The 23,133-nt window shown below is 52.9% G+C and overlaps 2 protein-coding genes across 5 annotated transcripts in view; one reads left to right on the top strand and one right to left on the bottom strand.

Moving 5' to 3' along the window:
* TNIP1 (TNFAIP3 interacting protein 1) overlaps positions 1–13,868 on the top strand; it is a 49,268-nt gene extending 35,400 nt beyond the window's left edge. For all 3 annotated transcript variants that reach the window (XM_081035489.1, XM_081035488.1, XM_081035490.1), the window contains exons 9-18: positions 1,266–1,355; positions 2,995–3,060; positions 3,211–3,342; positions 5,444–5,572; positions 7,661–7,792; positions 8,901–9,026; positions 9,556–9,621; positions 10,868–11,059; positions 12,450–12,540; positions 13,088–13,868. In XM_081035489.1, coding sequence (XP_080891615.1) covers positions 1,266–1,355; positions 2,995–3,060; positions 3,211–3,342; positions 5,444–5,572; positions 7,661–7,792; positions 8,901–9,026; positions 9,556–9,621; positions 10,868–11,059; positions 12,450–12,540; positions 13,088–13,122 — 1,059 coding nt within the window. In that variant the 3' untranslated portion in view covers positions 13,123–13,868. The remainder of the gene's footprint in view (positions 1–1,265; positions 1,356–2,994; positions 3,061–3,210; positions 3,343–5,443; positions 5,573–7,660; positions 7,793–8,900; positions 9,027–9,555; positions 9,622–10,867; positions 11,060–12,449; positions 12,541–13,087) is intronic.
* On the bottom strand, positions 13,867–22,799 carry GPX3 (glutathione peroxidase 3). Of its 2 annotated transcripts, XR_013992386.1 has the most exons (6): positions 22,441–22,799; positions 17,598–17,751; positions 16,346–16,463; positions 15,807–15,906; positions 14,622–15,411; positions 14,407–14,493 (listed from the first exon to the last, which is right to left on the bottom strand). XR_013992386.1 is itself a non-coding variant. In XM_081035492.1 (5 exons), exons 1-5 carry the CDS (start codon positions 22,525–22,527, stop codon positions 15,190–15,192), a joined length of 681 nt encoding a protein of 226 aa, XP_080891618.1. In that variant the 5' UTR covers positions 22,528–22,799; the 3' UTR covers positions 13,867–15,189. The 2 variants fall into 2 exon arrangements, 1 of the variants encoding a protein (XP_080891618.1); XM_081035492.1 differs by having other exon boundaries at positions 13,867–15,411.
* Positions 22,800–23,133: the final 334 nt, after the last annotated feature.

The following is a 23,133-nucleotide window of genomic DNA, read 5'->3' as shown; positions in this document are numbered from 1 at the left end:
TTGTTTTTTAGGAGAAACTTTGAGACTGTGCAAACGTCTTGTTTCTCTTATACTTTTGCTCACTAATTTCAGTATATATTGGAGGATCTCATAGTGATGATGATTATTATTATTGTTATTATTTTCATTGGGAAATGTTGGGGAACAGTGTGTTTTTCCAGGCCCCTCAGCTCCAAGTCAAGTCATTGTAACTTCAATCTAGTTGGGGAGGGCGCAGCTCACTGGCCCATGTGGGAATCGAACCAGCAACCAGGGTGTTATGAGCGCTGCCCTCTAACTGAGCCAACCAGCTGCGCCTGTGATTATTATTAACTGTAGTATTCTAATGGCGATTTTGTATTTCCCTCATCCCTTCTGCAGTCACTAATAGGAATTCTTCTATAAGGAGGAATTGTCCCCTTCTCTCCCATTTATTTAACTATTTAGCTCTTTCTTTCTACCAATATGAACTTAAGGATATTTATTGTGTTCTTTGGGTTACAATCCTATCATGATTTATCTTCTTGTTCAGAGTGTTCCAGCGTGGCCATAGGAAGCTCTTTCAAGTTGTCTCCTATGCCCATTTGACATGTCCTTCTTCTGCTTATTGAGTACTTCCTTACTTTCTGGTATCATAAGATGCTCCAGACTCATCTTATGTCTTTCCCACCCCAGGCCTGGAATTAAGCACCTCTCTGAGGAGCGCTGTTCCTTTTTGTAGGAGAATGGCATTTAGAAACCAAGATCTGGGCCCTGTGTGTGTTGTTGTTCCTGGGGGGCGGGGGGGGAGGTCACTGCTTTAGCCCCTCTCAGAGGCTAGAGCTAGGAAATCTGTGTACGTGTACTGATCACACATACACACGGCCTTATTTATTTTTGTATCCTCCTAAAAACATTTTAAAATAGTGTTTTACGAAACATTAAAAACTATTTAACTCTTGCCTTCCAGAACAGAGGATTTTTGGCTGATGGGGGTTGGGGTGGAGAACAGTGGGCAGTCCCTTAGAGATAGAGCCTGAGCTAGGAAAGAAGTGGTCCTGGGGAGGGAAGGGAAGAGGGCAGAAGGGCCGGGGAAAAGCACTTAGGAACCAGCCACCGTAGATCAGGAGGTCTCAGTGGGCTTCACAAAGGGGCCTTGGTCGTGGCTGGGGTGTCTCTGTGTCCTGGTCAGTGGGAGGGTAAAGAGGTGGGAGACAGAGGGCTGGGTGAGGGGCCTTAGAGGAGCTAGGGGTGGCGAGACAATTGTTATTTGAGGTTTTGCTGAAGGCCCCTCTGTTTCTCCCTAGGCTAGTGTGATAGCAGGTAAGATGCCAGAAGTGGGAGCCTTGGGTGCTGCTGAGAAGAAGGTGAAGATGCTGGAGCAGCAGCGCACTGAGGTAGGTGGCTGGAGAGGGTGGTGGCCCAGGAAGACCTGTCTCCCCTTCTGAGACCGGCAGGACAAGGCCCTCCTTGGTGCTCTGCCTCTTGCTAGTCTGAGGTCACCATGGTGAGTTGCCCTGGTGACCACGGAACCATCTACCCATGGGAGAGACCCATGCCTTGTCCTGGACTCTTGTCTCTCGATCATTCCTCCTGCTCACAGTAGCCACTGAGGAGGTGGCATTTGAGGCATGGCCTAAAATTGTTGGCAGGGGAGGGGTAGTTTCGGAAGGCTCCCACAGTAAACCTTGGATGGTGGAAAGAGGTTGTGATAAGGTAGGCAAGTTTCAGCAGTAGGAGTAGGGAACCGGGGGTCCATCTGTCACCAAGCAGCTGGTTCAGGGAGGGACTGTCACAGAAGGAGAGGATCCCACGTCTTCTTGTGGCACTAACCAGCTGAGAGTCTGTAGAAGCTGAGGTTATTCCCTTGTGTCTCGTGCCTGTTCCTGCTCCACCTCCCACGCCTAGGCCGGAATTTCCAGACCGGAGATGGAGCCCAGTTCCTTTAGCCCCCCTCTCCACACAACTCAGGTTGTTCTCCAGGCCCCTGGGCCTTTCTGCCTCCCAGGTCTTCCTGCACGTTTGGAAGTCAGGCTCCATTTATCTTTTGCTTACGTGCATATTAATTTTAGTTTTCTGTTAGTATTGCTGTAAGGTACTTTGTTTTTATTATAAAAGTAATATAATCATTATAAAAAGATTGAGAATCTCAACTACTAGAGACGACCACAACTGATAACAATTCACTGCATATTCCTCATTCTTTTCTATGTACTTACTAATGTATGATCTGCTTTTTAAAATAGCAGAAAAAATTATACAGGCTGCGTTGCAAATTTCTTTTCTCCTTTTCTTTGTTTAAAATAAACTATATCTTTGAGGGTACTTATTTCTAAATATACTGTATTCCTTTAGTTTTTTGGTACTTTTTATCCCATGTTTCTGAAATTGAGACACCCTTTCCCATTTCATTTATTTAATGATCTAGAGGTTTTTTTTCTTCCCTGAGGAACTGTTATATCAAGAGTATGGCAAATAATACATTGCCTTATAACTGAGGCAATGTATTAAATGCCTGGCTTTCTGAATAGCTTCACAATGCTCCATTTTCTGTTTATGCTCTAATTTCCTTAACCTATCTATGCTTAGGTGGGCCTCTAGATTGTCTTGTAATACAAACATCATTGAGATGATGAGCAATATACATACATTTTTACACACTTTTGTGCAAGTGCTTCTTGTGGTTACATTTTTCAGAGTGGAATTATTGAGGTAAAGAGACTGAGAACTCAGAATTTGAATACATAGTCCCAAACTGCTCTCTAAAGAGGTATCTGTTCTCTAATTGTACGCCAAGCTTAAATACTGTTTCTGTGTTTGGTATTAGTCTCGTCCTGGCAAAGAGAAAATGTGGCAGTTGATAAAGGTGAATCTCTGAGGAGTGTTGAGGTTTTGGGAAGCTAGGGACTGAGGCAGTGTCTGTAGGCACCGCTTGTTCCCACACCCTGCGTGCTCCTTGGAAGCTGGTGTGCGTGCAGTTGGCTGTCTTTGGTCTTTCTCTGCTTGTCTCTTGCTAACCGCAATCTCTCCCCACAGCTGCTTGAAGTGAACAAGCAATGGGACCAGCATTTCCGGTCCATGAAGCAGCAGTACGAGCAGAAGGTAGCGTGGGAGAGTGATGGGAAGTCAAGGCTGAGCCAGGCTCTGGGCTGTGCTCTGTGTCCCTAGTGTCCTGCTTGCTTCTTCCTTCTCAGCAGCTTGGAACCTTGGATGTTCACCCTCACGCACCCCTCTCTCTGCCTCTGACCCCAGATCACTGAGCTGCGCCAGAAGCTGGCGGACATACAGAAGCAGGTGACTGACCTAGAGGCTGAGCGGGAGCAGAAGCAGCGTGACTTTGACCGCAAGCTCCTCCTGGCCAAGTCCAAGATTGAAATGGAGGAGGCAAGTGCGACTGCGGGAGCTGCAGGTTCAGCTCCGGGAGGCCTTCTCCCCACTCCCGTTAACCAGGAGCGCAGTGGAATAAACAAGCTGGGGGACAGGACTCGGGAGACCTGGAGGTTCCAGCTCTGGCTCTGGTGCTGAAGCGCTGTGTGCCTGTAGGCAAAAGTACTTCCTCGTGCCTCAGTTTCCCATCTAAAAATTGAGGTTGGATTAGCCATTGCTTTTCATATTTTCTTGTTTTCATCCAGAAGAACTTTTTGTTCCATTAAAACCTATGGACTGGGGAAGCACAGGGTATAAGAGAGAGCTGAGCAGGCCAGCTCTGGCGCACTCGATGGGGGTCGGGGGCTATTGAGTGTTTAGAGCTGTGATGAGGGCGAGGCTGAAACATTAGACGACGCTTCTTTGTTCATTTGTGCAGTCATTGTTCAACAGAGCATGCACTTGGCAGTGTGGTGGGCACAGAGACTCAGCCGTGAACAGACAAGTCCCACCCTTGAGGGGGAAGAGACGCCAAACAACTAGTTACAGAAGCAAACGCGTAGAAGTGTGTTCAGTACTACCCAGGAGAAGTTATAGGGTCCGGGGAGAGGACAGAAAGGCCCACATGCAGTGTGGGGTCCAGGACTACGTCCCCTGAAGAATAGCATGTGCTCTGTCCTGCGTGTGACTGATACTAGCCAAGGCCTTTCCGGATCCTGTTACAACTTAAAAAGGAAAGGCCACTTGACCCCCAGACTCATGGGAGATTTTATTTATGTCGCAGTGTCTTCTCCTTTGTGGAAACTAGGCCCAGGCTGCTTTTCCATTGCTTAACAATGGGCATTTTCACGACAGATTGCATTTCAGAGTTTGCTCTCAGCATGTGACGCCCAGGGGCCTTATCTGGGCTGTCTGCCTGCCTCAGTGACCGCTCCTTAACTTGAAGAGGCGTGTTACGGAGGACACTGCCTAACTTTTCTTTTGAGTACAGTCACACTTGTGACTGTGAGCCAGACCCCTCGCTCACATCAGTAGGTGGAGAAGTCCCTGGATCTGACAACGCCTCTCTTTCAGCGGCGGGAAGGCGGCAGGTTTCAAGACAAAGCTGGGGGCCCTGCAGATAAGGACACAGGGCGACAGAGGCCGTGCTAATTCTGGAGCCTCTGTAGTGGGAGCCCAGAGCAGCTCCCACACCTCCTGACAAAGGTTGCGCTCAGCAATCTTTGACTGCCCTCTCATATTTTTAAATACTTCCTTTGATTTGCAAGTAGGGAGAGCAGCGAAATGAGGAGACCTGGGCTCTAGCCTCAGCTCAGTGTGTGGCCTGGGATAAGTCACCTCCCCTCCCTGCACATTTCATTTCCCATCAAATAAAGGAGCGAGGACTTGACAGTTCTCCAAAGGCCAGTCCAGCTGTGGCCCTCTGCGGTGAAGAAGCCTGACTTTCCATCGTGGGTGTTGGGTGTTGGAGCGGTATTTCTACCGTGAAGCCTTCCCTCGTTTCGTCTCAGCTCTAGTGCTTTCTTTTAGCTTGAGTACTCTTTCCTTTGGAGGAACACTTTCTGCGTTATGCTACATGGATTTCTTCTGCCCTCTTGGTTCAGAGACTGTAAGAGCAGAAAGGTCCTTTAGAGATCCTCTTGTGGTTTATTTATCATTTTCTGTGTGTCACGTAAGATCCCTGTGCAAATCTGGTGGAAACTATGGCTTTTGTCTCTAGAAAATTGCACAGACAAAATCTTGCATTCAGGTTTAGGGCCCCCTGACCACCTGAAGCTCCTCTGCGACTCAGGTTCAGCACCCTTTACCCATGACTGATAGGTGGCTTAGACCAGAGAGTGCTGTGACATGCCCCAGGTCTCAACTCGCTGGTAGAGGAGCTGGTGTCAGGACCCAGGGCCTTTCACGCAACCAAAGTGCCTCTTCTTTGAGGACAGGACCCCATGGGCATTAGCACTCTAAGCCTAGGTGCCTTGCACAGTGCACTGTGAGCGAGCATTGTGGGGCTGCTGAGGGAGAGAGAGAGGAGGCTTGCCTGCGTGAGGGGTGGGGCAGGCAGGGCAGGCAGTCCCGGCCTCCTGGAGAAGCCGCCTGCTTACCAACCCTGTGCTCTCTGCAGACCGACAAGGAGCGACTGACAGAAGAGACCAAGGAGCTGCTCCAGAAGGTCAAGTACCTGCAGGATCAGCTGAGTCCACTGACCCGGCAGCGGGATTACCAGGAAAAGGAGATCCAGCGGCTCAACAAGGTGGGCGCCTTGGCCCTGGTCCCTTGGGCAGGCAGAACTTCCCTGAGCCCACCTGCAACGCCCACTCCATCTCTAGTGCGCGTGACCCTCAGCTCAGGAGGGGCCACTCCTGGGTCATGGCCCTGACGCTGCGGGCCTCGGTGCCGCCTCATGGTCCCCCCACCTCTGCCTGTCCCTCTGCTCACGCTGAGTGGCGGGCTCTGGCCTGAGTCTGTGCTCACTCCCCCTCCATGGCCTTGGACGCGCGGTTTCCTCACACGGTGCTGCTCTGCCCGTTGTTCGGGCTCAGCGAGGCCTTCCCCGACTCATTCACATCACTGTGTTCTGTGCATAGACTACCAGCAACTTCTTTCACACCTCTTCTCACGTTTTCTTGTGATTACCTGTTTAACATTGTGTCTTCTCATGCAGTGGTGGGAGGTGTACGTCTTCGCCAGGGCATATACCCCCAGCGCCTGGCACCAAGCACATGTTCAGGAAGTACTCACTGAACAGAGTGGATGAGCACAGGCCCGAGGGTTCCTGCCCTCGAGAAGTGGGATCCGGGGTGGAGGCTGAAACCCTGTCCTCTGAGCCAGGGCGAGTGGCAGTGGGCTGGGCCGGGATGGGGGCTGGTTCTCGTCCCAGCTCAGACACTGTACCCTCCTCTCGGGGCCTCAGTGTTGCCATCTGATCCCTGGTTGGACTCACTCTAGCCCTGCTCACCTTCAGGGCAGGGGTTAGAAGAGGGAGCTTTGAGAGGAAATGTGCTCTGCAGGCCTGGAGGACTTGTTGAGTCTGGCTCACCTTTTCCCTTCCATGTTGGTGTTTGAAAAGCATTGATTATGCTGAGTCTGGAGCCCTGTGACCTGTTCTCCTAGAAGAGAATGATTTGTCCCAAGCCGGGGAATTTGGGGTCTGAATCCAGGCAGGATGTTGTACGTGGTGCTGATTGGAGAGATGACCCAGGCAGATTCACTGCCGTCCAGGTTTCCTGGAACAGCTGGGGACAGAGACGCTGATGTGGATGCCTGTACAAGGCTCTCCCTGTCCCTGGAGCTCAGTCTTCTCACCTCAAAATGGGTCGAATGGAGTAGGAGGATGAAGGGGAGCCACATATTCCCCTGCAGCACCCTAAATTGACTCTTGGCTCAGCAGTTGCCTTGTTTCTGGGGGAGTCGAGGAGACCAAGTGGGGGCCCAGGTCCAAGTTGGGGAAGGTTTCCTTTATCTCCCCATGGTCCAGGGAGGCACCCTGGGCAATGCTGACGTGTGGCGAACAGAGGCCCTGCTGGCCAGGGAGCTGAAGTCCAGGTGCTGATGAGGGTGGCCAGTCTCGAGAGATGGTCCAAAGTCCCCAAGTAACATGTTAGCAGGGTTGAAGGAGTAAACCAGTTAATGGAAACCTTTCAAGAAGATGTGAGCACACAATTTACATAAAAGAAAGTTTTGTGAGCATGGTAGGAAAAGGGTAGGTTTTTTTTTCTATTTTCGAATGTTATTTGGTGATGTTTCAGCCCATTTTCAGGTTTAGGAAAGTTAAATAAGTCAAAATTAAAATCCAGTCTAATCTAACTTCAGAAGAGGTGAGGATGACCTAGTGGGAATGGGCTGTGGAAGCTGAAGAACCTCAGGGCGGGGCAGTTGTCGAGGAGACTGAGGCTTCCCCAAAGGACTTAATATTCCTCCTAGGTCTGGGTGCTGGAATTGAGCCACACCTGCTCAGGGAAGGGGAGAGTCTCCCTTCTACCTAAAGATCCCAGATTAGGCTGCTGGTTAGGAGCACACAGTGGGGTTGAATCCCTGCTTTGCCTCTTACTAGCTGTGTGACTTTAAACAAATCACTTCAGGTCTCTGAACCTCAGTTTTCACATCTATAAAATGGGGATGATGATCATAGTCTTTAGTTCCGAGAACTGTGGAGAGGATTCAGTGAAATGATGTATAGATAGTGTTAATAAAGAAGGCAACATTTATTAAATCGTGCTGATGGTGGTGGTTATTATTATCAGTATTATCAGGAAGGGGGCCCCTGAGGATGACCCCTCCAATGGGATCTGACTTCCTGGGCTTTTGCTGATGGGCCCATCTCCTCTCTTCCTGATCCCAGGCCTTGGAGGAAGCACTGAGCATCCAGGCCTCCCCATCGTCTCCCCCAACAGCTTTTGGGAGCCCGGAAGGAGCTGGGGGCCTCCTGAGAAAACAGGAGCTGGTCACACAGAACGAATTGCTGAAACAGCAGGTGAGCCTGAGGGAAGGAGGCCAGGTGGGAGGTGCTCAGTGGGAGCTGGAGCATTCCTGAGGGCCCAGGATGGGCTTGCAATCCCGTGGAAGCTGTATAACCAGGACCCTGGCCTGGTTATATGGCTTTGTCCTTTCCAGCAGTGTGTCCCTAACTAGGTCATTTTCCTGCCACTTGTGTGATTTAGCCACGTCTGTACCGCAACTGTGCTACTATTTACCTAGTATTTTAAAAATAAATTAGTTTCATTAAATGTAATTAAGAGGAGCTTTATGTCACTACTATAAATAGAAAAACCTGCTTATTATTTGCCATATATAGAAAGTAACCATAAGCAAGAAATATAGTAAAAGCAAAACAGTGTTATTGAACTTGAGCTAGATACTCTTGTCTCAGAAGACTCTGCACTTGAGTCCATTTTCCCTTTGTTTAAGGGACATGAACACATACTAGAAAGGCATTAAAGACATACTAGTATAAAATGGAGACTTTTCTCCTGGAGGAGCAGAGGAGGTTTGAAAGGAGATTGAAAAGGTCATGCTTCTCCCAGGTGTTTCTATGGGAGCCATGCTTTGGATCCTCCTACGTCATCTCAGACCAGTCAGAGTCCCACTGACCTGCCTTAAGGATGTGAAACTGCGGGTGCAGAGACAGAGGCAGGGCCTTGTCCCAGCGCCTTCCCTGCCTGGCACCCTGGGAGACCTGGGAGAGTTTTGTAGGCCTTCTGCTCTCTGAGCTGGCCTTCCACCCACATGGTGGCCCTGTGGCCTCCGCCTCCCCGAGGCTGGAGCAGAATGAAAGGACTGGACTGGCTGACGGCTGTCAACCTTTTTGTTCCCCCAAAGCCACGGACCCCTTGTTTAAATAAAGCCCTGTGTTGAAACCCAGAATATAAACTAGAGGGACCTAGAACTACTGTTTGAAGTTGGGGGTATGGCTGGAGGTGTACCCATTCCCTTCCCTATGGGGGCTGTCGAGACAGGGTGATATGATGTCTGTGACTCCCAGTAGCAGGCCTGGGCTTCTGGGCCCAAGTAGGTCTGCGCCTGCGCTCAGAACGGCCCTTCCTTTCTCACCCCTCTCCCTTCTCCCCTCCCCGCCTCTCCAGGTTAAGATCTTTGAGGAAGACTTCCAGAGGGAGCGTAGCGATCGAGAGCGCATGAATGAGGAGAAGGAAGAGCTGAAGAAGCAGGTGGAGAAACTGCAGGCCCAGGTCACCCTGTCAAATGCCCAGGTGAGAGGAGCTGGACCAAGGAAGGGGCTGTTGACCTGTCCTCACAGGGAGGGGGACATGCATTGGAGGGTCCCTGGTGAGACTGGATATCCGGAGACTCGCTGGTTCTGCTGCTAAATTTCTGTGCACCTCAGCAAGACCCTTCCCCTCTGTGACCTCTAGCTCTGGCTTTTCACAATCGTTTTGGATGCCTTTAAAAAGCAAATTCAGGAATTGGTCCTGAGCCAGCCACCCACTCGCTCACAGAATGCAACTGAAAATGATAATATGGAAGCACAAGGGCAGGGTGGCTCACGGGAACCCTCCTGACAGGCGTTCAGACTTCCCATGAGTAGGCCTTACCTGTAGCCAATGGCTTGGGCGGTGCAGTGTCCCCTAAGGCCCTTCCTCAGGGCTGGCCAGGCAGGACAGCCCGGACTGGGACCCCTGCACATCCGTTGGGCAGCCCTGGGGCTGCTTAGGCCCTGGGTCCAAGGTTGGCCGGGGAGCATCTGGGCCAATGATCTTCTCTCTCTCCTTCCTTCCTCAGCTAAAAGCATTCAAAGATGAGGAGAAGGCGAAAGAAGCCCTCAGACAGCAGAAGAGGAAAGCAAAGGTGAGGGGGCTTGAGGGGGGAAACAGCCCTTACCTTGCTTTCCCTTCTGCAGGGAGCTACAGTCTGAAGGGAGAGGCAGTGTTTGTTCAGGTGTCCAACTAACTAATGAGGTGATGCAGGGGGAGCATTTAGATCAGTACTTGGTACAGAGTAAGTGCTCACGACACATTAGCTGTCATCATTGCTGATATTCTGTGTTTCCATGTGCCAGCCTTCCCCGTGCATGTGCCAGCCTTCCCCGTGCATGTACCAGCCTTCCCCGTGCATGTGCCAGCCTTCCCCGTGCATGTGCCAGCCTTCCGTGTGCATGTGCCAGCCTTCCCCGTGCATGTGCCAGCCTTCCCCGTGCATGTGCCAGCCTTCCGTGTGCATGTGCCAGCCTTCCCCGTGCATGTGCCAGCCTTCCCCGTGCATGTGCCAGCCTTCCCCGTGCATGTGCCAGCCTTCCGTGTGCATGTGCCAGCCTTCCCCGTGCATGTGCCAGCCTTCCCCGTGCATGTGCCAGCCTTCCCCGTGCATGTGCCAGCCTTCCCCGTGCATGTGCCAGCCCTCCCCGTGCATGTGCCAGCCTTCCGTGCGCATGTGCCAGCCTTCCTCGTGCATGTGCCAGCCTTCCCCGTGCATGTGCCAGCCTTCCGTGTGCATGTGCCAGCCTTCCCCGTGCATGTGCCAGCCCTCCCCGTGCATGTGCCAGCCTTCCGTGTGCATGTGCCAGCCTTCCCCGTGCATGTGCCAGCCTTCCCCGTGCATGTGCCAGCCTTCCCCGTGCATGTGCCAGCCCTCCCCGTGCATGTGCCAGCCTTCCGTGTGCATGTGCCAGCCTTCCTCGTGCATGTGCCAGCCTTCCCCGTGCATGTGCCAGCCTTCCCTGTGCATGTGCCAGCCTTCCCCGTGCATGTGCCAGCCTTCCCTGTGCATGTGCCAGCCTTCCCTGTGCATGTGCCAGCCTTCCCCGTGCATGTGCCAGCCTTCCCCGTGCATGTGCCAGCCTTCCCTGTGCATGTGCCAGCCTTCCCTGTGCATGTGCCAGCCTTCCCCGTGCATGTGCCAGCCTTCCCCGTGCATGTGCCAGCCTTCCCTGTGCATGTGCCAGCCTTCCGTGCCCATGTCCCAGCTATTCATGCTCATGTACCAGCCTTCAGAGAACTAAAATCCTAAATAAAGAAGGGGAGATAAGATGGGTATCACTGGGGGTGGCCTGTGCAGCCCATCACAGGCCGGAGCCAGACGTGAGCTTTTCTTGCAGGCCTCGGCAGAGCGGTACCACATGGAGCCCCACCCGGAGCATCTCTGTGGGGCCTACCCCTATGCCTACCCACCCATGCCAGCCATGGTGCCACACCATGGCTTTGAGGACTGGACCCAGATCCGCTACCCTCCACCTCCCATGGGCATGGAACACCCACCCCCACTCCCCAACTCGCGCCTCTTCCATCTGGTGAGTCTGTGTCCCTCCTTCACTCCAGGACACACATGGAAGCCACCCCAGGCCCTTTCCAGAGGGCAGGGTCAAGTGAGGGTGTCCGAAACTGCATGCTTGGCTCCTTTGGGAACAGCAGTGAGGTGTGCAGGCAGGTGTCCAGGGCCTGGCTCTGGCCTGCTTTCCCAGGGCAAGGTCGCTGATGGGAGGACAGAAAAGGCTGAGCAAGAGAGTAGGGCAGCAAGGAGGGCGCCCTCTAGCTAGCCAGGCCAGGGGTACCAGAGTTTGGGTTTGACATTTTCTTACAGCTTTCACATGCAAACGGGTACCACAGATCCTCATCAGACATTCTCTCTCTTGCTTTTTCCTCTTCTCGTCTCTGTTTTTAGTTTCTTTTCCTTTTCTCTCTTGTTGCTTTCTTTTCTTTTCCTTGCTTATCATTCTTTCTCCAAAGAGCTGCAGTCTCCTGTTCCATTCTCTCCATGCCTCTGCCACCGCCCCCTCAGGTATCCCCACTTTCACCTGGACAAATGAGAGCAGCCTCCTATCCGGGCTCTCTGAGCTTCTCTCTCTATGACCATTCTGTACACACATATTCTTTAAACACTGGTATAGTGTGGGGCTTAAGAGATGGACTCTGGGCTTACAGAGAGCTGGATTCTAATAGAAGTTTGGCCACTTTCCTAGATGGATGACCTTCAAAGAATTACTTAACCCCTCTGAGCCCCCGTTTCCTTACCTGTAAAATGGGAATGGCAGCCTGGATTGTTGTAGGGATTCGACTACAGTCAGCCCTGCATATCACAGATTCTACATGGAGAATTCAGTCAACCGTGGATTGAAAATATTTTGGGGAAAAAGTTACATTGTTGCTGACGTGTACCATGTAGTTAGGCCTTCGATGGTTGTGTCTGTACTAAACATGTACAGACTTTCTTCTTGTCATTATTCCCCAAACAATACAGTATAAGAACTATTTACATAGCACTTACATTGTATTAGGTATTATAAGTAACCTAGAGATGATTTCAAGTAGACAAGAGGATGTACCCAGGATATATGCAAATACGACAGCATTCCCTATACGGGACTTGGTCATCTGGATTTGGGTGTCCTAGGGGGTCCTGGAACCAATCCCCTGAGGATGCCGAGGGACAACTATATACTTGATTTAACATGTATTTAGTACTGTTTTAGTATGGTACCGTGTTTCCCTGAAAATAAGACCGGGTCTTCTATTAAGGTTTGCTCCAAAAGAGGCATTAGGGCTTATGTTCAGGGGATGTCATCCTGAAAAATCATGCTAGGGTTTATTTTCCAGGTAGGTCTTATTTTCGGGGAAACACGGTAGCTGCTATTGTAATTTTTGAGTGTGGTTTCTGATTACTAAGTACCAGATTTATTGCAGCCGGAATACACTTGGCGGCCACCCTGTGGGGGGATGCGCAATCAGACCTCCCAAGTAATGGACTCGCCTGCGGCCAGGCCTACAGAACCAGGTAAGCGCGATCCCCTAGTGCAGAGGAGTTTTGTAAGAGTCGCAGCTGCGCAGAAACAGAGCCAGCTCTGCGAGGAGGTAGTGTGCCCTTTCACAGGTGTGCAGGCTGCAGGTGACCAGGGGGGAGTGTGGTTGGGGAGTTAGTGGTTGGAAGGAGCAGTTGGGCTGCTCCTGCATTTTCTCGTGTTCCCAGCAAAACCCTGGAGGTTCGGTAGAGCCCCTCGGAGGCTGCCCTGATGAGGGCCAGAGAGGGTGGCCAAAGGGCAGGGCTGTCCCCACTTCCAGAACTACACCACTTTTGGGATCTTGAGCCAGACTGACTAGGCTCCGACACTTCCTAGATCAGGGACTTTGGGCAGGTTTCTTACAACTTCTCTATGCTTCAGCTCCCTACATCTAAGTTCTAAATGCACTTAGCCAGGGCCTGGCATCAGTAACACGCAATAACTCTTACTGTTAGTTTCACTGTTACTGGGTTGGGTTCCACAGGACTTTGAAACCTACCATACCCCATCATCTTTAAGTCCTCAAAATTTTTGTTTCTTTAGACTCCACAAAAAACGACCGCGAGGGGCCTCAGTGAGACCAGATTGCATCACTTGGCTCCACCTTCGTCTTGCTGAGCCCGCTGACCTCAGATTATTGAAAAAGTAGAGGCCATGTGCTCTGTGTGGCCAGAGCGTCAGCCAGACAGGAAGCTGAGATGGGTGACCGGTTTGTGCACTGGCCCCAACCTGAACTGTTTACAGATGGGAGGCTCCACCCAGGTTTCCATCGAGCCCCATCTTTGGAGTGACCAGGAAAAAGTCACTATCCTGCCACCTAGTGGAGAGGCCGCATCCTGCTTTGACCTGCCATCCTTTGTGGAATCCACCGGGGGACGTCACTCAAGAGTGGGATGCAGTTGAGACCCCTTTCTCTTGACACTTCCCCAGAAGTGGTTCCAGTCCCTCTGGGGACCACGTTCAATTCATATGTATGTTTAAGTTTGCTTCAAGCTCTGTAGTAGCAGGACCTGCCTCATGCCCATCCCTTCCCCTCCGAGAGGAGGCGGGGGAAGAATGGGTGTGCCTCCAGGAGCAGAAGGGAAGGACAGGATGTTCTACCGTGGGGCCCTCCAGCTCTGCCCACGGCAGCCTTGCTACCACCACCACAGCCTGGGCAAACGGCCACGCCAGCCGCATCCACGAACGGGCCCAGCCGGAGGCAGTCAGGCTTTAGGCCTCACCACTGGAGGCTTGTGGTGCTGGAGGCCCAGATTGGGGCGGCTGTCCGTCCCTGGGCAGCTCTTTGCATGAAATCTTGGACATAAATCCAAGTGAAAGTTTCTGTAACGGTGTTCTTTTATGTCTCGGCTAATGTTCCCCTCCTAGTCAGAGTACTGTTTTCCTCATCCCTGCCCTCTCTGCCCTGTTCCCCCCAGTCTCCTGAGAGCATCGCCATTACTCTTGGCTGATACACCCTGGGGCCCTGGTCAGAGCTTCATGACAGTGGGGTGTCCAGGGACAGTGGAAGGAGCCTGCGCTGGGAATCAGGTGACCTGGGTCCAAATTCCAATCTTACACCTTACTCGTCAGGAGACATTAGGCAAGGCCTGGCCTTTCTGTGAGCCTCAGTTTCTTCACCTGTCGAATGGAACACCTCACCTCAGCCCTAGCCACCTTGGAGAATTGTGGGAGGGAATGAGAGTAGATGTGAACTAGTTTTATAAACTCCAGATGCTGAGTGAGAAGCATAGTGGGCCTAGGTAGAAACCAAAAAGCAGGGGCCTAAAGGACTCCCTTCATTTCTTTTCTCATTCCCCAAGCCCCCCACCCACCCCCAGCTGTGGTGGCCGCATTGAGGAAGCACCAGAGTAGACTCAGCTGCTGCAGAAAGGCCTTTACTGGGCAGACAGGGGTGAGTCTAACGCCAATGGGCCAGGGTGAGCAGTGAGGGCACATTCTCCGAAGTACTGGGGGTGGCATCCCTGCCCGGGGGCCTCAGCCTGAATGCACTAAGGGCTGGCCCTTCCGACAGGCTCAGGGGAGGTCCGCCCACAAGGGCTTTGGGCCCCTCCTTCATAGAGAAGCCACCCCTGACATGGGGAACGTGGCCCTTGCTCTCACATCTGCCCTGGCTGCTCAGGGAGCATTGTGGGGTGGGGAAGGGGGCTGGGAGGGCCCTTCAGGAAGGAAAGAGCTGTATGATGGAGAGGAGAGAGGTCGGGCAGTATGGCAGACCCAGAAACTTCTGGGCACTTCAGTGGTGGAATTTGGAGGCAGTGGCAGATGCTGACCCCAAAGCTGAGGTCTAGGTGGAGCAGAAGAGCTGGGTCTAGCGCTGGTTTTCTCTTTGGGCTCAGCTGAAAGTGAATTGTTGTCCTTGGAGCAGAGAACTGGAGAGCAAGGGGTATTATTCTCTAGTACTCTCCACGGTACAAAGCTGTGGGCACACGTATTGGTGCACACTCCTACAGGGAGACACGTGGCTGCACACGCACGTGCATTCCCCACACAACTAGGCACACGTTTGTGTCAGGCTGGGACCTTGTGTAATAGGGAGGGTGTGTGGTGGGAGTGTGGTGTGGCTGGAGAAGTGGGTTCCTTCCTGAACAGTCCCTCCGCAGCCCTGTGTGATGGACATGGCGGGGGGCGGGGGCAGGCCTCAGTTACTTCCGCGTGACTCCCAGGGCTGCCTGCTGCTTCATGTAGGACAGGATGTCCATCTTGACGCTGCTGACCGTGGTCCGGTGGTACCAGCGCATGATGGGTACACCGTCTGGCCCCACCAGGAACTTCTCAAAGTTCCAGCGGATGTCATGGATCTTCATGGGATCCCAGAAGAGGCGGCTCGGTGAGCCCAGGAGCTCTGTGGTGGGAGGACAGGAGTTCTGGAACAGGGGTGAGAGTAACGTTAACCCTGGTTGGGGTCTCTCCCACTCTTCCTCCTAGCCTTCCTCGGGGTAGGACAGCCTGGCACTGAGGAAGTGTCAGTTTGGGAGCTCGAAGACCGAATCCCAGAACCATCTTTAGCTCTAGCCGATTATGAAACCCTTCGTTTCTTCCTTCTGGGGCCCTGGCTGGGCCTTATTTGTAAAACAGGCTGATGAGATCCTAGGGTGTGCAAAGCCCGCCAGTTGGAACTATAGATACCAAGAGCCCAGGAGCATGGCAGGGCGGCACGGGCCTTGTCTCTATGTGAGCTGGGGTCTGGAGCAGGTGGAGCCCAGTCCGCAGCCAGCAGCAGTGGGCAGAGGGGCTCCTGCAGAGGTGGCCATGCACTCACCTTCAGGAACGTGTAGAACTTCTGCTCTTTCTCTCCGTTCACATCTCCTTTCTCAAAGAGTTGGAAATTGGGGACGAAGCCTCCACCTGGTCGGACATACCTAGAGGAATGTTCTTATGTGGGTCTCAAGGAGATGGTTGGGCACAGGGCTCAGAAATGAGAGGAAAGGACAGCAGGGGCGGGGGTATTAGGAATCCGGATCTTACTCCATAGTGGGCAGTGGGAGCCAATGAATATTGAATGGCTCAGCATAATGTGGGTCTGCCGTCTTCTTTTCCCAGTTTGGTACTTTCTCAGTCACCCCTGCCCTTCCCCCACATCACCCTCACAACCAGTCATCCCTGTCGCTCTCCCTTTTTTTATCCCGTCTTCCCCTCCTTTCACTAAATGGGGGTTCCTGGAATGGGAGAGTCGTTTTGGTGGCTGATAAATCCATTATGAGTAGGGGTCAATGCAAGAGAGACCTGGAGCCTGAGGCGGGGCACAGGGTGGGCGTGCTGGATGGAGGCGCTTCCTCAGGACGCTGAGGGAGCACTCACTTGAGGGTAGGTAGGATCTCCGAGTTCTCTCCTGGCTCCTGTTTTCCGAATTGGTTGCAGGGGAAGCCCAGAATGACCAGGCCGAATGGTTCAAGCTCTTCCTGTAGTGCATTCAGTTCTGGGCCAGGGAGAGAGAGCAGAGGGGGGTGACCTGGTGAGGAGCCCCGCCGCATCCATACCGCTGAAATCACTGGGGCCTGACAGTAGGCTCTTGCCCAAGACTACTCAGCGAATGTGTCAATGTTGAAATTCAAGTCCCGTCCTCCTGACTCTAAGCTGGGTAGTTTGGAGGTTTTGGGGGAAAGAAAGTAATACCCTTTCTCAAATCAGTAGTCTGTCACCCACCCACCGCCAAGGCAGGGCTCCTTCAGGACTCGGAGGATTGAGTTTCCTGGAGCAAGAACCATCCATTGCTGGGAGAAAGCAGAGGACTTCCCTGGGGGTAGGGGGCTCACAACCCTCCTAGACTCTGGGAATTCAGGGATCCGAGGAAGGCCCTGGCCCAGCTCCCTCAGTGTCTCCTGGCCTGTACAAGGCCAGCACCCAACCAGTCTCTTGCACAAACACACTGCTCTATTCCAAGGGATTGACAGCAGCATTCTAGACAGCAGCCCCTGCCGACGGCCATCTAGCCCTCTGTCGTTCCACTTTCAGGAATCCGCCTGATTGCCAGGCAGAACATTCAGGGTCAGACTGCTCTCACCTCCTAGCCCCTCCCACCAGACTGCTCAGCCCCAGAGCAGTTTCCTGTGGGTGCTGCCATCTGCCTTTGGTCTGCTTGGTCCCTCTTCATTCTGTGTCAACTAAGAAGAAAGGAGGGAGGATACCAGGGATCAAGAAACCTAGCTGAAATGGCCTCGGGCTCATTGCCTGCTTTCCACATAAGGGCCAAGAGCAGCGCTAAGGCAGATGCGACTGAGGGCAGATGAGAAATTCTCAGCAAGATAAAGCTGCCATCCCTTACTCCGGTGAAAGGATACTTCAGGCACAACCCAACCTCCTCCATCCCTCTGCTTTTCGGGCAGTTGAGGTGCCCAGGGATAAAGAAAGATAACAGAATCTTCCGAAACATGTTCAAAGGCCATCGGACCTCATGCTTAGCTAACGATCCTCACAAAACCATGAACACAGAATTGAGATACACGGTTTGGAATCTCATGCCCCCTTACACCAGAAAAGTACTTATGACTGAAATATGCCCAACTGGCAGAAACAGCCCCAAATAAAGCAGGGAGAAGGGGCGGGCTCTTACCAATGTACTGGCTTGTCAGGCCTCAGTAGCTGGCGACGTTGACAAACAGGACGTATTTGCCAGCATACTGCTTGAAGGGGATGTACTCCTCCCCGTTGAGGGTGAGGGCTCCGTAGTCATAGATGGTGCCACTCACGCCAGCATAGCAGTCCGTCTAGAACAAAAGACCAGCATGGGAGCCGTTAAAGCTGGAAAGGAACTTAGATATCTCCATTTTCAAGATAACAAAAGATTATCTTGAAGTCTTTCAAGACCACTCTAAGCATTGGAACTGGACTAGAACCAAGGTTTCCTAATTCCTTGTGCAAGACAATGATAATGAAAGCACTGCATATGCTGGTGAGTGCTATGGAGACCTGCAGCATTACTGGGATCATTACTTAATGTCACATGTCAATTTATAAACATTGGCGTCCCAGGCTCTGAGGGGCACTACCCTGATAGGCGTGGTGGCCTGACTAGATGGGCTCATGGAGACTGGTTGGGTGGCTGGTGCAATAATCTAGGCACGTGACGGTGAGGGCCTGAACTGGAGCACGTTGAAGGAAGAGCTGAGCCGAAAGAAGGCAGCGGCAGTATGGCCAGCGGTGAGATGCAGACGTTCCAAACCCAGAGGCCTGGAAAGCTGAGGCTGTTATAGGCACAGAGGAATAGGAGCCAGGAATGGGGAAAGGCCTGCCATGAGGATGAAATAAGGTGGGAAGGGTAAAGCACAGCGCCTGAAACATATGAGCTGTTCCCTGGGAGTGAGCACTTGTGACGATGACCATTGTGCCTTCCTCTGGCCAGCTGCTGCTCCAAAGTCAACCTCCAGGACAAGGAGGTACAGCGTCCAAGGGTCGTGGAGTCCACATCCAGCTCTGCCACGATCTCCTTGGATGGTCCTGGGTGGACCTTTGTCTTCTCTGGAACTGTTTCCTTTATAAAATGAGAGCCTTGAACTGGACCAGCTGTTCTCACCCATGATGGCGTGAGAGCATCTTCTCAGTGGGAGAGGAAGGAATGGGGTTATTCACAAGCATTAGATTGCATTTGACGCCACTCTGCCTCTCCCTCACCCTTGGCCCAGACGACACAAAATCTGGGTCTACTCTTGAAAGGGTGTCATGATATCAGTAGCACAATCAGCAGGTGGGCCGGTGGTGATGGGAAAGGAAAGAGCTTGGCACCGTTGTTTCAGGTAACCTCTAAGCTGCTTTCTGGCCCTGACATCACATGAGAGGTGGAAAGGCAATAAAGAAATCGAGTGCAAACTATTATAGCCCGGGAGAGATGGAGAAGGTGATAGGAGTTAGAGAGGCAAATCCACTCCCTCTCTTCCCACCAATCCTGGAAGACTCGCTGTTGAAGTGAAGCACCTCGGCCCAACTGGTGAAGGAAGCCGTCTGGGCTGGCAGGGTGTGGTCCCAGGAGGGTGTAGAAAAGCTGCCTCTGTCTTGAAGATGCCACAGGCCTGCTGAGCCAGGTGAGGCTGGGTCCCTCCGTTCCCTGACAGCTGCGAGCTCTCTTGGCTTTGGTGCACATTCCCTGCTTTACATTAGTCTAATATTCCATGCCCCGTGACGTTTGGTGGGTGCTGGGAGCAGACCTTAGACCTCCACTCAATACTCCTCCAGCCCCTGAGCCTCCTTGGTCCCAGATGGGCTCACTTCTACCTCAAAGTACAAACAACTAGGGCACAACAAACACAGCCCAGCTGGCCACAGAGGTCTAGCAGCCAGAAGGCAAGGCCTCCCTGCCCTGCCCCCCCAATCAAAACCAAATTCTGGGAAATAGAGAAAGAGCCAAGAGGTTGTCCAAATAACGAAAGCTTGTAAACATCAGAAGTATCAGCTTCTGGGTACTGTTTCCGGGTGGGGGTGGGGCAAGGGGTAGCTCCTCTCATTAGGTTTTAAATGTTTGCTGGCTCTGTAGCCCTAGGCAAGTCACTTTCACTCTCGGAGTGAGGGTAATACAAACTGCCTCCAAAATGGCTGTGAGACCCCATCGGCAGATCACACTGTCTTGAAAGGCTCTTGGAAAGAAATCACCACATCAAGGGATAGCGATTTTTCTGCCTGCATCTAGGGTAAAGGGCCCTGTAGTTGCCTCATTGTTGTGAAGAGGGCTTTGAGGTTCCCCCGCCAATCTGAAGAAGACCACCCCCCACCCCCATCTGAAGAAGACGTCTCCCGGAGGAGGGACAAGTGACAGAGCTTCCAGGTGAGTGCAGTGGGTTCAGACCAATGGGGATCAGAGAGTGGCCCAGGGTGGGGGAAGCCAAGGCCTGCACCCCCCCACCTCCGGGCACTGCAGCCCAGTTCTTCCTTGAGCCCCTTTCCTTCCTCTGGGCCTATGGAATCCCAGAGCCCTGCACCTGAAACAGGGGAGGCCAAAGGAAATGGAGGGGTAGGCTGTGAGAGTGCCTCAATCCTCACACAGTTGGACCAGACAGGAGAGCTCTGATGGCTCAAGAGTTGGAGGAGGGTAGAGACTCAGCCAGGACCCTGGCTGGCTGGCTTGGGCTACTGGTCTTGTGTCTCTCTCCTCTCCCATCTTCCTACTCCCATCAGTGTGATGCTGTGAAAAGAAAACTAGACTGGGGGCAGGAGATCTGAGTTCTGGGCCTGGCTGGGCCTCTGACTCTGACCACTCCTTTCCTGGCTCCTCCATTGTGAGATGCGGTCAGATTCAGTGCTGGCCTAAGCGCCCTTCAGCTCTGTCAGCCTGTGATTCCATGATTTCTCCGCCTGGTTTAGTCACCTAGAAACCAGCGGTTACTAGGATCCTGTGCACGTCAGCAGTTGTTACTCTCCGCAGGTTCTGCAAAGTCCTTTTATAGAGCAAGGACAGGGAGCCTTGGCAACCTTAAGCTGGACTGGAGAGGGGACATGGCAAGGAAAGGAGGATTCCCTTTGTTCTGTAGCCTGTCCCTTTGAATTGGAAGGAGGCAAACATCCCTCTGGGGCTGCCATCTTATCCCCATCCCATTCTCCATTGCCCCCACCCCTCCCCTTGGCTCTGGAGTGGGAGTATGGTAAGTCGCTGAGTCCTAGAATCCAGGGCTAGACATTCAACTCTAAGGATCTGGGAGGAGACATGGCCATGCCCACCCAGACTCTCATTAGCTAGCAAGTCGTAGCTGGTTGCGTCTGATATGATCACACCTCACCCTAAGACTTGATGAGATTGTACCCATCCTGTTCTCTCTGAATCCATCTGTTTCTCCCCAGAGTTCTGCAGAGAACACAGTGTGATGAGTTATTCATGGGGGTCCATGTTCTTCCCTCTGGCCTGCATGAGGCAAGGCCCGACCCTCCCTTCTCTTGTTCTCCCCAAAATGAGGGTATAGGGCGGACTCCATGGTGGGGCTTGCCCACACCACCTCCACCCCACACCCTCTCCACCCCACACCCTCAGTCTTGAGGTCAGCCCCATCCCTGCCCTGGAAAATGCCTTTTGAGTTGGGGATTATGAACAAGGCTGGATCAAAAGGAGGAGGCTGGGAGGAAGGGGCTTCATAGCCATCTAGTCTCTAGGCTGACAACTCCGAGAAGGAACACACCAAATGGGACTTAGGCTAAGGACAGGACAGGGGATTGAATCAGACAGAAGGAACCCTGTGCTTGGAAGGGGCTTCCTGAGCAGTAGACAGAACTTTGGAAACAGAATCATGGACTCTTAAGATCTTAGAATAAAGACCCAGAAAATTTTAGAAACACAGAAGCTCTGTTTGAGCTTATGTGTATGTGTGCGTGTGCGTGTGCATGCGAGCGTGCGTGTGTCTGTGTTGGGCGATTGGAGACAGAAATCTCTCTCTTTGGGTCCATCCCTATGCCTGGCTTCTGCCTCCCTAGGAGGAAACGAAGAGGAGCAATCTCCAGGGCCCACACTGGTGTATAGAATCCATAGAGATAGGCATGCTGGGTCACTGCTGGCCTCAGCATGCCCCTCTAGCTAAGGGTCACACACCCTGCTGGCCATAGACGGAGGCTCAGGAGAATGCTGCCTCTTATGCTGAGCTGGCAGTCCCCAGCCTGCTCCAACGACCAGGTGTGCTCAGGACATTATGCGCAATGGGTGATGGGTTGGGAGGCTGCCCCAGCACAGGAAGCCTTTCAGAGAACAGTGTGTGGACGTTGCAGCTTCTCCAAACATCCCCTCTGAAGTCATCAGCTTCATTTCACCGCTGCCCACCGCCCCCATACCTACAGATGGAGAAACAGGACCAGAAAGGAGCAGCGGTCTACTCAGGGACCTGGGTGTTGTGCATTACCAGTCTGGAGCTTTTTCTGGCACCGATCTCTGCATCTTCTACCAATGCCCCAAATCCAAGTGCATTTCTACTTGGGTGTACTCTTGGGCTAGAAGAGCCCCCAACGCAATTCTTCAAAATGGGTACCACCCAGCTGCGTTCTTTCCTTCCTCCTTGGCTGTCAGTCTCCCAAGGAACCTCGTCAGCCAACCAGATGCCAAGTCTCTCTCTAGGCCTTTCTCTGTGACTGCACCCCCTTCAGGCCTCACTGGAACGGAGTAGCTCAGGTCCAGAAGTGACACAGAGGTAGCAAGGCAACCCTGAGCTAGCCGTGGGGGAGAATCTCGAACTCCAGGAGAGGGACCTTCCTCCCACCCGGGGCTCTCAGGTCTCCAATAGGTGGAACTGCTCGGAGACTGAAGCTCTGGGGGTGGGGGTCCAGGCGCAGTGGGGAGGCAACCGGAGTTAAGGGCGTCCCTCCCACCAAGGTGTTGCCCTTCTGGAGGGGAACCCGGGAAGAGGGGTGCCTCCCAGGAAGATGGACGCCTGGGGGCTCTGTTCGTTCCCCGACCCCCCCCACCCTGACCCGCACCCCAGAGGCTCACTCACCTTCGACTTCTCCTGCCCCCGGCTGGGCGGGACGAAGCCAGCCAGGAGCAGGGAGAGAAGGCAGGATGCCCGGAGCAGCCGGGCCATGGTGGGCTGGGGGCGCGTTTCGGGCTCGCCTAAGACGCTCTCTGATCCCGGGCCACCGTCGGTCTGAGGTGTCCGATGCTCAGGCACCTTTGAAGCCCTCAGCGATGACCAATCCGTGGCTGGCCCGGAGTCCTTGTAGCCAATCGCAGCGCCGCTCGCATTTCAGGGGCGGGCACGACTTACTCTCCTCTTCTCCCTCCTCCCCAGGTCCCGGGCGACAGTGACGTTAGCAAGTCTGGGCAGAGAGGTGGGAGCCAGGTCCTTGTGAACCTGAGAGAGGCCCCCTCTTCTTTTGGTTTTAAAGTGCAGCAGGAGGCAGGCCCGATGTCCTCCAGCACAGCCAGGAAAAGGGCTTTAGATAACACGGAAGAACTGATGGTAGGCTTAATTCTGGGAAGCATTTCTCACTCCTAGGCTTTCAAATACCCCATGGTGTTCCCTCTTCTCTCCTGCCTCCATGCCAGTTGAAGAAAGGTTGAGGATTTAAAATGTCAGCAAGATCTGAAGTTAGGCTTTCAGAAACATTGCTCTGTAAATTTAGTGCTTAAGAAGCAGAGTGGGTGCCCTAGGATTTTGAATGCAGCCCCCTCCTGGGAAGAATACCTC

Source organism: Rhinolophus hipposideros (genome assembly GCF_964194185.1).
Source record: "Rhinolophus hipposideros genome assembly, chromosome: 23".
NCBI classification, from domain to species: Eukaryota; Metazoa; Chordata; class Mammalia; order Chiroptera; family Rhinolophidae; genus Rhinolophus; species Rhinolophus hipposideros.
Note: the sequence above shows the minus strand (reverse complement) of the source record. Positions and strands in the feature narration are given on the sequence as shown.